The sequence below is a fragment of the Myotis myotis genome, unplaced genomic scaffold (genome assembly GCF_014108235.1).
Source record: "Myotis myotis isolate mMyoMyo1 unplaced genomic scaffold, mMyoMyo1.p scaffold_m19_p_9, whole genome shotgun sequence".
Taxonomy (NCBI): domain Eukaryota; kingdom Metazoa; phylum Chordata; class Mammalia; order Chiroptera; family Vespertilionidae; genus Myotis; species Myotis myotis.
The window spans coordinates 58,010,513-58,022,494 of NW_023416401.1; the positions used below are offsets into that span (position 1 = coordinate 58,010,513).

Consider the following 11,982-nt stretch of genomic DNA (forward strand, 5'->3'; position numbering starts at 1 on the left):
AGGTTCAATTCCAGTCAAGGGCACATGCCCGGGTTGTGGGCTCAAACCCCAGTGTGGGGGCATGCAAGAGGCAGCCAATCAATGATTATCTCTCATCATTGATGTTTCTCTCTCTCCCACCCTCTCCCTTCCTCTCTGAAATCAATAAAAAATATTTTTTTTTAAAAAGTTTATCATTAACAGAGTCCCAGTATGGATTATATTGAGTTTTAGTGTTTGGTCGAAATCCAAGTGCTGCCCTGAGGTGTAGGTTATATATGTATAAATATATGTGTGTGTGGATCAGCTTGATTGAATAATTATACACCATATGATTCACCATTTAAAGTGTACAATTCAATTATTTTTAATATATTCACAGAGTTGTGCAACTATCACCACAATGGATTTTACAACCTTTTCATCATCTGGAAAAGAAACCAGTACTATTTGCAGTCACTCAAAGGGCAGGTTATTAAATTGGGTCTCTACTCTTTGTCTCTGTGTTGGAGCCAGAGTCATTCGAGAGGCTGAGAGGCCTTGCCTATACAATGGATTTTTCCTTTGTGCCCTCTTCACTCTCCCTCCTGTTATACACAGAATTGTCTTCATCTCTAGAGTTCTATAACTCTCAGAGAGGCCCTAGTTTCTCCTGTCTGAAGGTCAAAACTTGGGGGTAAACTTCAGTGCCCAGCATCAGACACTGGCCATTTGGTAAAGCTGGGGGAAAAAACACACAAATAAAACAGAATTTGGATGACTTAATTGTGCTTCATACATAATGTGGCATAAGAAATTAGATTATGCCCAGGAAGGACAGGCAACAGAAGCCACACCTTGGCTCCAAATGAAGAAAGAGGTGGGGCAGGGTGGCACAGGTCGTCCTAGTAACAGTTATAAAGCTCTGTCCAGCCTCCTTTCCCTGAGAGAAAAACCAACATGGCTACTCCATGGGTCAAGTTAGGTCTTCACTGATGAGAACTTCAAATCTTCCCTATTTAATAGGTAGGTCCCTTTAAATTTTAATTAATATCCAGCATTTGGTAGGGAGAAGCTGGAAAGGTAGCCATGATTCTTAAAATTCAGAGAACAAGTCACACAGTTCAAAGCCTCGCCCAGTTATAAGGCATTTCCGCATCAGAGTGGCCATCTTACACCCAGATCAGGGACAAGTGTGCCCAACATCTTTTGGAGAGTTTGGGGCAAAGCCAGAATTCGACAGGCCAGTGCTTCTCCCACCACCCTGATTATTTCTCCTCTGTCTGGGGCTCTCACATCCTCTGCTCTGCCTTCTGCTGTTTTCCCACAGGTCCAAGTGCAGGAGCTCTCCCTGCTGGTTCTGCTCAGCTATAAAGCAACAAACATGTGGGGTGGGGGGAGGCTCACAGTCTCGGACGGGATCACTGAGATCACCTGTTTTATAGATGAGGAAACTAAGTGGCTAGTTCAAGGTGACACACTGCACTGGTGACAGAACCTGGACTGAGCCCAGGTTCTGCTGCCCAGCCCAGTGCTTCTTCCAGGCCATGATGCTGAAAGAAAATTCCCAACATCAAAGTCAGAACCATGCATACCGACTCTGCCACGAAGTCCATGGTATCAAATGTGATTCGGCCTTGCTTCTTTTTCTGGAAAAAAAAAAAAAAAAAAAGGAGGAGGAGGAACAGGAAGGATAATCAAAAAGACTGCACAGAATTCTGCATCGAAACTCTTCTGCATACCTGGACCACTGTGGTACGCAGGAAGCCATGGGAAGCCTAACAGCATGGCTTCTCATGTCCACCTCTGCTCCAAAGGTCAACTCAGCACAAAACTTGGGCCCAGCAGTGACAACAAATTGTTGTGAAGAGAAAGATGGGGGTGTAGAGAGGAAAGGAGAATAAAGAGAGGAAGCATGAAGAGAGAAAAGTAAGAGGGGAAAGAAACAAAAGGGAAAGGATAGAGGGAAAGAAAACAACAGAAAGGAGGGATAAAAAGGAAGAAACAAACGAAGCCAACCTTCATTGACCACCTGTAACGAACCAGGCATGGAGCATCTTCCTTATCTTACTCCATTTCACCTTTAAAACAAAGCAGGCATTACGCCCCCTTTTGGATTTGAATGGCGTGAAGAACTTGCCCAAGGATTACCCAGCAAATAAATGGCTCCTGTTTAGAGGATGGCCAGGAGGAAGAGGAAAAGGTCTTAGGGATGAACTAGTCAAACCCATCTCCTAACAGATGCAGAGAAGATGTGGAAAGAGTAGAGAAAGGGACAGAGAGAGCAGGGGGAAATATGTAGAGGGTGTAGGGCTGAAAGAAAAGGACAAACAAGGCCTTGAGCACCACACAGGGCCAAACCAAGACTTTCCCCCCCCCCGCCACCCCCCCAACACACACACACACACACACACGCACGCACGCACGCACGCACGCACGCACGCACACATCTCTCTAGCCCAGTGGTTCCCAACCTTCCTAATGCTGCGACCCTTTAATACAGTTCCTCATGTTGTGGTGACCCCCAACCATAAAATTATTTTTGTTGCTACTTCATAACTGTAATTTTGCTACTGTTATGAATCATAATGTAAATATCTGATATGCAGGATGTATTTTCAGGGGTCGCGACCCACAGGTTGAGAACCGCTGCTAGCTAGTCCTCATGTCCTTCCCCAGAGCCCACTCAGATCTCTGTGCTCTCCCCTCACTTATAGTTTGGTGTTTCTCAGGGGGGCCAATGAAGGAAAGAGGTAATGTTCAGAAGGATCCAGATTCACATGCTCCACTGAAACCAGTCTTTGGCTCTCTCTGCCAGACCCTATGCTCCAGCCCTCCAGCTCTCTGCCTAGCAGTCACATGACACCATAGACTCCCCTTGAGAGGCTTCTGCTCAAGGCCACCCTAACTGGGTAATGTTGTTAGATTTAGCTTCACACTCCCCTGATGATAAAACTAACTCTGATTTTCAGCTTCCGACTGCCCAAGCATCAGCCCAGGTCTGCTGGTAACCAAGGACTCCTGGCTGCCAGGGCCCTTCACTTCACCATTGCATGGCACCCTGAGTCAGAATGTCCTTCCTGAGAACTAATCTCAGTCTCTCAGGTTACAATTCTTCTATTCCACCCCTTCCCAGCTCAGGGCCCAACTCCAGGACAGAATCTGGCTGTGGACTTGTTTGGTTTGGCCAGCACAGTGTCTTCAAAATATATTAATTTAAATGTCTTTAGATGGGGCATGCCCTTCCTCTCCAACTGGCCACAGGCCCTTTCTGCTACATCTTAAACCAAGCCACACACATATAGTTATATTACCTGCTGGGCCTTAGAAAGCAATCTAAGCCCTAGCTGGTTTGGCTCAGTGGATAGAGCATCGGCCTGTGAACCCAAGGGTCCTGGCTTCCATTCTGGTCAAGGGCACATACGTCAGTTGCAGGTTCCTCCCAGGCCCAGGCCCTGATCAGGCACATGCAGGAGGCAACCAATCGATGTGTTTATCTCACATTGATATTTCTCTCTGTCTTTCCCTCTCTCTTCCACTCTCTCTAAAATCAGTGGGAAAATATCCTTGGGTGAAGATTTAAAAAAAAAAAAGCAATCTAAGACAACCTTCCTTTGCCCCATCACCACCACCCCACTCTCCCTCTCCTTGGCTACTTTCCTTCAGAAACCACTTTGGGAAATTTCTTGGAGTAAATCGCTGCATGCAAGGAGGAAGCAGAGGCTGTCACTCCAGGAAAATAGGCAGGGAAAACTTTGGAGCTCTTGATAGTAATGAAAACAACTTTGGAGAACCAGAACAAGTTAACGGAATGGTGATCAACTTTTCTGAGCCAAAAAGGGGCTCATGATCTACCTTTGGGATAAAACATTTAAAATGGGGACATTCTAGAAAATCTAGAAAACATGGTCACCAGAGCAAACAGGCCCAGCAAATGTTCCCTTCTCATTTAAGTAAGGAGACAGGACAGAAGGGAGAGGAGATAAATGGCTGGTGGACATTCAGAAAACTCAACTGGATTGCTTCTGGCTCTTTTAATCACTGTTGGAATGGAGACGGCTTCTTTCCCACTCCCAATGTTTGCTTCCACATGAAGTGAGTTGTGCTAGTTGAACACTACCAGACCCTGGCCTTCCATACTGAGGAGTGACAAACTCCTTGGTAGATGTGCAAGGAGAAGTGGCATGATCACCCTCTTCCCCTTCCCTCTGTGCTCATATTCTGCTCGGCCCTTCTCTGCTGGGAGCTTAAGGCTGGAGGCTCCGCTGCTGTAGTGGAGACCTGCTGTGGTCTAACACTGCTTGTGACTGCTTGTGCAAGGCTGTCTAACTTTGGGGTTCAGTATTAGGTAAACCTCTCACTTGATGGTCCAAGTCATCTTCTCCAATATAAATGTTATCATTAATGTAAGTGATAGTTGAATTCTCCCTTCTGCTTTACCTTTTGTCTTCTTTCTCAGATGGCACAGAACTGGGACTGGGGAGTGGGGTGCTATTTATAGGACCCCCCTTAAACCCTGATAATCCTGCTGAGCCCAGCTGCTTACATCCCAGAAGGAGAAGATAGGGTGCCTTCTGCGAGCAGTCTCAGTGATCTGATATTCCCGGAATCCTCTGAGGCCTTGGCGGAACATTTTACATACTCGGATCATCACAATGATATCGAGGATGAGCCGGTACAGTCCCTGTGGAAACAAAACAAACATGAGCAGCGAAAACTCTGTTTTCAACCATGAACAGCAGGCTGGATAGTGCAGAAGATGAAATGTAATAGGATTAAATGCAGTGGGGTGCTGGAGTGATGATTACATTTTCAGGAAGTTTTCAAGACTATTGAAATCATATTGGTAGCTTGAAATTGCCCACAGTGGGAATATTTATGCCACATAAAGACTGGCAATTAGCCAGTGTGCCCGGTGGTCAGAGTGGGATCATCCAGATTGCAGCTCCTCAGATTCATAAAGGACACACTCAGGGGAAGATTCAGTGAGCACCAAAGCCCCATTGAAGCAAGTCTTGCCCCGGAGGAGTGTCTCCAGCACAGAAGATCTCCCACTGCAGACACAGCTGATTCTCACAGCCAATTGGCCTGGAGGTCAATCCCTCCCAGTGATACCTACAACAATCAAGGCTTAACTACAACAAGACTGTGCACAAAGCCCACAAGGGGGTGCACCAAGAGTGTCTACCTCAGGTAATTGGGGAGGCTGAGCCACTGGGCCCTATAGAACACCTAGCACAGAAAGCCACTCTATCGACACAGCGAAACATAAAAAAATGCAGAGACAAAGAAACAGGACACGAATGACAGAAATGGAGGAAAGCAAACGACTGGATATAGAGTTCAAAACCACACTTTTAAGGTTTTTCAAGAATTTTCTAGAAACCACCGATAAACTTAATGAAACCCTCAAGAAATCTAATGAGACCCTCGAGATTGTGATAAAAGACCAACTAGAAATTAAGCATACACTGACTGAAATAAAGAATATTATACAGACTCCCAACAGCAGACTAGAGGATCGCAAGAATCAAGTCAAAGATTTGAAATACGAAGAAGCAAAAAACACCCAACCGGAAAAGCAAAATGAAAAAAGAATCCAAAAATATGAAGATAGGGTAAGGAGCCTCTGGGACAGCTTCAAGCGTACCAACATCCGAATTATAGGGGTGCCAGAAGAAGAGAGAGAGCAAGATATTGAAAACCTATTTGAAGAAATAATGACAGAAAACTTCCCCTACCTGGTGAAAGAAATAGACTTACAAGTCCAGGAAGCGCAGAGAACCCCAAACAAAAGGAATCCAAAGAGAACCACACCAAGACACATCATCATTAAAATGCCAAGAGCAAAAGACAAAGAGAGAATCTTAAAAGCAGCAAGAGAAAGACAGTCAGTTACCTACAAGGGAGTACCCATACGACTGTCAGCTGGTTTCTCAACAGAAACTTTGCAGGCCAGAAGGGAGTGGCAAGAAATATTCAAAGTGATGAATACCAAGAACCTACAACCAAGATTACTTCACCCAGCAAAGCTATCATTCAGAAGTGAAGGTCAGATAAGGAGCTTCACAGATAAGAAAAAGCTAAAGGAGTTCATCACCACTAAACCAGTATTATATGAAATGCTGAAAGGTATCCTTTAAGAAGAGGAAGAAGAAGAAAATGGTAAAGATACAAACTATGAACAACAAATACACATCTATTAACAAGTAAATCTAAAAATCAAGTGAATAAATAATCTGATGAACAGAATGAACTGGTGATTATAATAGAATCAGGGGCATAGAAAGGGAGTGGACTGACTATTCTTGGGGGGGAAAGGGGTGTGGGGGATGCAGGAGGAGACTGAACAAAAATCGTGCCCGTATGGATGAGGACAGTGGGGGGAGGGGGAGGGCAGAGGGTGGGGTGGAAAATGAGTGGAGGGGAGCTATGGGGGGGAAAAGAGGAACAACTGTAATAATCTGAATAATAAAGATTTAATTTAAAAAAAAGACTGGCAATTACTAAATGGGGGCATCTGCCTCCCCAAGGGGCAGTTGTTAAAATATTAACAAGTATAGCTTTCGTTAAATGTCAAGTCCTTCACCTTGGTCCAAAAAATAAAGAGCAAAAGTAAAGACAGGATGTGAGGGGTGATGCAGAGAGCCTGAACTTGAGAATTAGGTGGATCTGAGGGAAGAATGATGGATAGATGCAATATTGCTGGCTTTAAAGATAGAGGAAGGGGACCACAAGCCAAGGAATGTAGGTAGTCTTTAGAAGTTAGAAAAGGCAAGGAAATGGATTTTTCCCTGGAACTCTGAGAAAGGAACAGCCCTGTTAACACCTTGATTTGAGCCCAGAGAAACTCATGCCAGACTTCTCAGCTATATAAGCTAATAAATTTGCAGTGTTAAGCCACTAAATTGTGGTAATATGTTAGAGCAGCATAGAAAACTAACATAACACCTACTGTAAGATGGGACCATCTGATCTTTTCCCTGGGAATTTGGAATTGGAACTGAAAACAAGTCCCAAATACGAATTTGGGAATAAAGGCAGTCACTCTCTATCTGCAAGTAAATACAGGGAATAAGGAAGCAAATCCAGAATGTGAAACAATCTACAAGTCATCTAACCCAGTTTCTTCAAAAAGTCAATTTCACGAGGAATAGAGAACAAGGTGTGGAGGCTGTTTTAGATTGAGACTCAAGAAACATACAAACAAATGCAAAATAAAACCTTGACTGGACCGTAATTCATCATAAAAATCTGTAAGATACATTTTAGGAACAAATAAGGAAATTGAATATGACTGGATATTAGGTGATACAGGGAATTCGTTTTAACTTTCTTAGTATTGTGGTTGTGTTCTTGAAGTATGCACCTTGCCCGGCCGGCATGTCTCAGTAGTTGAGTGTCAACCTATGAACCAGGAGGTCACAGTTTGATTCTCAGTCCAGGCACATGCCTGGGTTGCAGGCTTGGCCCCCAGCGTGGGGCATGCAGGAGGCAACCAATCAATGATTCTCTCTCATCATTGATGTTTCTCTCTCTCTCTCCCTCTACCTTCCTCTCTGAAATCAATATATATATATATATATATATATATATATATATATATATGATGTAGTTTTTAAATGATTCAGCAAACATACACCTGCATACATGCACATAAGCACAAAAAGCCAATATGGCAAAATGCTGACTGTAAAATCTAAGGGATGATCATTATATATATTTCAACCTTTATTTTTAAAAATTTCCATAATTTTAAAAATGCAAAAACTATTTTTTTAACTTCTGATAATAAGGATATCATAAACAAAAAGAAAAAACAAACTTAAGATTGGAAGAATATATTTGCCATGCATATAATTGACAAAGCACTACTATCCAGAATTATAAAGAATTATTATTACAAAGGATTAATAACCAGAATTTTAATTTTAAAAATTCTACAGCCCTGGCCAGTGTGGCTCAGTTGGTTGGGTGTCATCCCATTCACCAAAAAGTTGCCAGTTTGATTCGTCAGGGCACCTGCCCACGTTGCGGGCATAATACCCGGTAGGAGGTGTATAGGAGGTAGCCGATTGATGTTTCTCTCCCTCTCCCTCTCCCTCCCTCTTGCTCTCCAAAAGGGAGGGAGGGAGGGAGGGAAGGAGGGGGGGGAAAATCCTACAAATAAAAATAATAATAACCCAATCAAAAAATGAACAAATGATATGAACAGGTAATTCAAAGGGAAAACTCAAATTACCTATACATAATGAAAAGATTCTGAATACCACTAGAAATAATGGAAATGGAAATTACAGTAACACGATACCATTTGCACTTATCAGACTGGGGAAAGAAAAACATGATGCAACTATGTTGGAGAGCAATTTGGCAGTATTTTTTAAAGTTGAGGATGTGTGTCCTTTACAATCAAGAAATTGTATGTACTTTATATATACACTTTAGAGAAACTTACACATGTGCACAAGAAGATAGCCGTGAGGGTGACCATGGCACACTGTAACGGTGGAAAGCTGAAAACAACTGGTTTCCATCAGTAGGGAACACATCAACACATTACAGTGCAGTCACAGGATTGAAAATAGCACTAGCTGTGTATGTCAATGTGGATAAAGTTCACACATAATTTTGAGTGGGGAAAAGTGAAATACGATGACATTTATAATGCCATTTTAAAAAATGTGCCGCATACTATACAGTTGCTCGTGGATACTTCCCATAGCTATGTATACATCCATATGTAATAAATTTAAGTATATAGATAGGAAGGGTACATGTATATCAACCTCAGGAAAGTAGCTACCAGTGATGAGAAAAGGAGTGGGATGGTGAGGAACTTCACCTATAACTGTAATCTTTTCTTTAAAATTATATATCTAGCTCTAGCTGGCTAGGCTCAGTGGATAGAGCATCGGCCTGCAGACTGAAGGATCCCAGGTTCGATTCTAGTCAAGGGCACATGCTTGGGTTGCAGTCTTGATTCCCAGTAGGGGACGTGCAGGAGACAGCCAACAGATGATTCTCATCATTGATGTTTCTACTTCTCTCTCCCTCTCCCTTCCTCTCTGAAATCAATAAAAATATATTTTAAAAACAAATAAATAAAAAATACCACATGATCTCACTCATTCATGGATAATAAAGACCATTATAAACTTATGAACAAAAATAGATACAGAGGCAGAGCTGCCTCAAACAGACTGTCAAACTGCAGCGGGAAGGCCGGGGAGGGTAGGAGGGCAGAAGGGGGGGGGGGGGTAAGAGATCAACTGAAGGACTTATATGCATGCATATAAGCATAACCAATGGACATAAGACCCTGGGGGGTAGGGGAGGCCAGGGGATTGTCAAGGGCGGTGGGGGGGGGGGGGGAGGAGACATATGCAATACCCTTTGTAATACTTTAAGCAATAAAAAAAAAAAAGAATACATGTACTTAAAAAAAAAATAAAGTTATAGAACCTAAAAAATAAAAAACTACAGTGGGAAGCCAGGGGAGGGTTGGGGTGGGGGGGGTGGGTAAGAGATCAACCAAAGGACTTGTATGCATGCATATAAGCATAACCAATGGACACAAGACACTGGGGGGTAGGGGAGGCCGGGGGAATGTCAAGAGGGGGGGAAAAAAGGAGACATATGTAATACTCTTTGTAATACTTTAAGCAATAAAACAAAATTTAAAAAATAAATAAATATTTATTTTTAAAAATTATATATCTAAAGTAAATATGGAAAAGGCTTTATTAATAAAATTAATACTTATTGAAAACAATTAGCCATTGTTGGGCACTATTCTAAACCCTTTATATGTGTTAATTCATTTAATCCTCAACAATAAATCTATACAAAGCAAAAATCAGGCACAGTAAATCAAGTAACTTGCCTAATACTAATATTAGTCATATGACTAATAGGTGATAGGGAATTGAACCCAGGCAGTCTGGCTCCAGAATCCTTAAGTTTTGGTTTTGGGGGGTTTTTGTTTTGTTTTTTAATAATTTAATTAATTTTTTACAGAGAGGAAGGGAGAGGGATAAAGAGTTAGAAACATCGATGAGAGAGAAACATTGATGAGCTGCCTCCTGTATACCCCCTACTGGGATGTGCCCACAACCAAGGTACATGTCCTTAACCAGAATCGAACCTGGGACCCTTCAGTCCACAGGCTGACACTCTATTCACTGAGCCAAACTGGTTAGGGCCAGAATCCTTAAGTTTAACCTATTACTTTACCCTGCTGTGAGGCCTTATTTTCTCTGGATCTGGTAATAGTAGAAAAGCTGGGTACAGAGCAGGAGAGTGGGGCTCAGGCTGAGTGTAGCCTATGACTCGTCCAGTATCGAGGGGGGTAGTAGGCTACATGGCAGGGCTCAGAATTCAGTCTTTCTTTCCTTCCCCCCCCCTTTTTATTAAATTTATTGGGATGACACTGGTTAACAAAATTATACAGGTTTCAGGTGCACAATTCTACAACACATCAAGAATTCAGTCTTGCCCCCTGGTGTGGCTCAGTGGTTGAGTGTCAACCTGATCATGGTTTAATTCCCGGTCAGAGCACATGCCCGAGTTGCAGGCTTGATCCCCAGTGTGGAGCGTGTGGGAGGCAGCTGATCAATGATTCTCTCTCATCACTGATGTTTCTATCTCGCTCTCCTTCTCCCTTCCTCTCTAAAATCAATAAAAATTAAATAATAATTATAATAAAAAATACAGTCTTTCTACCCTGGCCAAAGTCGCTCAGTGGTTACAGTGCTGGCCTGCATATAGACCATCTTGCGTTCGATTCCCAGTCAAGGGCACATACCTGGGTTGCAGATCTGATCTCCAGTCCCAGCTGGGGCGTGTGCAGGAGGCAATCAATCAATGTGTCTCTTTCACATCAATGTTTCTCTCTCTCTCTTTCTCCCCTCCCCCATCTCTTCCACTCTCTAAAATCAATGGAAAAAAATATCCTCACCCTTCCAGTGAGGATTTAACAACAACAACAAAAAGAATTCAGTCTTTCTGGAGCCTAATCCAAAATTCTATTCTTTGTGCCCATGATATGACTTCAAAACGTACAAGTTAGCCACACTCATCCAAGGCCCCCTCCTACACCTGCCTCTCCCTTCCTCAAAATACCTGTCTGTTCAATCTTCCACTCTTCCCTCCCAGGGCCCTTCACACTTCTCACCTGTTCCTTCTTCAAAAGCTGCCAGGTATGAGACAATATATATTTCCTCATGGTTCCTGATTTGGCAAATGACACGAGCTCCTTTGCCTTTCAAGGGTAGGACCATAAATGCTCCCAAGGATCGGGTTATATTAGAAATGAGTAGCTTCCTCATCACTCTTCATACCTACCAGTAGCTGTTGGAAACCTTGTTCTGAGAAAATCTCACCCTCAGAATCTCCTTATGTCACAATGAAAGATTCTGGAAGAGAGAAACCAAAATCTGAAAATCTAACATTTATTGAACACTCACAGGCATTATATTAGTTAACTTCATAACTACCACAAGATGAGAGACATCACGCCCACTCTACCCATGAGGAGACTGAGGCTCAGTGGCTAAATGACTGCCAGAGTAATGGGGCCATAAAAAAGAAAGTAGGAGGTTCCTGGGCTGGGGCTCAGGGCATCCAACACCTCAGCCTGGGGACCACTCTGAGGCTTAGAATTTAGACACCTGTATGGCACTGTCCTATAAATATTGTTAGATCAGTAAATCAGAAACACTCAGCAAATTGGAAGTCCCTAACCAAACAGGGTACCGAATGTTGAAAGGAACTTGTAACTGGAATTCAATGACTCTGGGGTCTTTTCAAAAATAGAGAAGAGCTTGACTGGTGTGGCTCACTTGGTTGGGCATCGGCCTGTGTACCAGGAGGTTGCTGTTCCAATTCCAGTCAGGGCACATGCCTAGGTTGTGGGCTCAATCCCCATTGGGGGGTGTGCAGAAGGCAGCAGATTGATGCTTGTCTCTCATCAATGTTCCTCTCTCTCTCCCCCTCTCTTTCTGAAATCAATAAAAACATATT

General features: G+C 43.0%; 1 protein-coding gene across 2 annotated transcripts in view; it reads right to left on the bottom strand.

Annotated features, from left to right (window-relative positions):
• CNBD2 (cyclic nucleotide binding domain containing 2) overlaps positions 1 to 11,349 on the bottom strand; it is a 59,404-nt gene extending 48,055 nt beyond the window's left edge. Inside the window, exons 1-3 of one of the 2 annotated variants that reach the window (XM_036323149.1) lie at positions 11,135 to 11,349; positions 4,505 to 4,642; positions 1,554 to 1,607 (exon numbers count right to left, since the gene is read on the bottom strand). In XM_036323149.1, the coding sequence (XP_036179042.1) occupies positions 1,554 to 1,607; positions 4,505 to 4,642; positions 11,135 to 11,185 (243 nt within the window). In that variant the 5' untranslated portion in view covers positions 11,186 to 11,349. Of the gene's footprint in view, positions 1 to 1,553; positions 1,608 to 4,504; positions 4,756 to 11,134 lie in introns of those variants that run through there. The other variant, XM_036323150.1, reaches the window with a different exon arrangement.
• Positions 11,350 to 11,982: the final 633 nt, after the last annotated feature.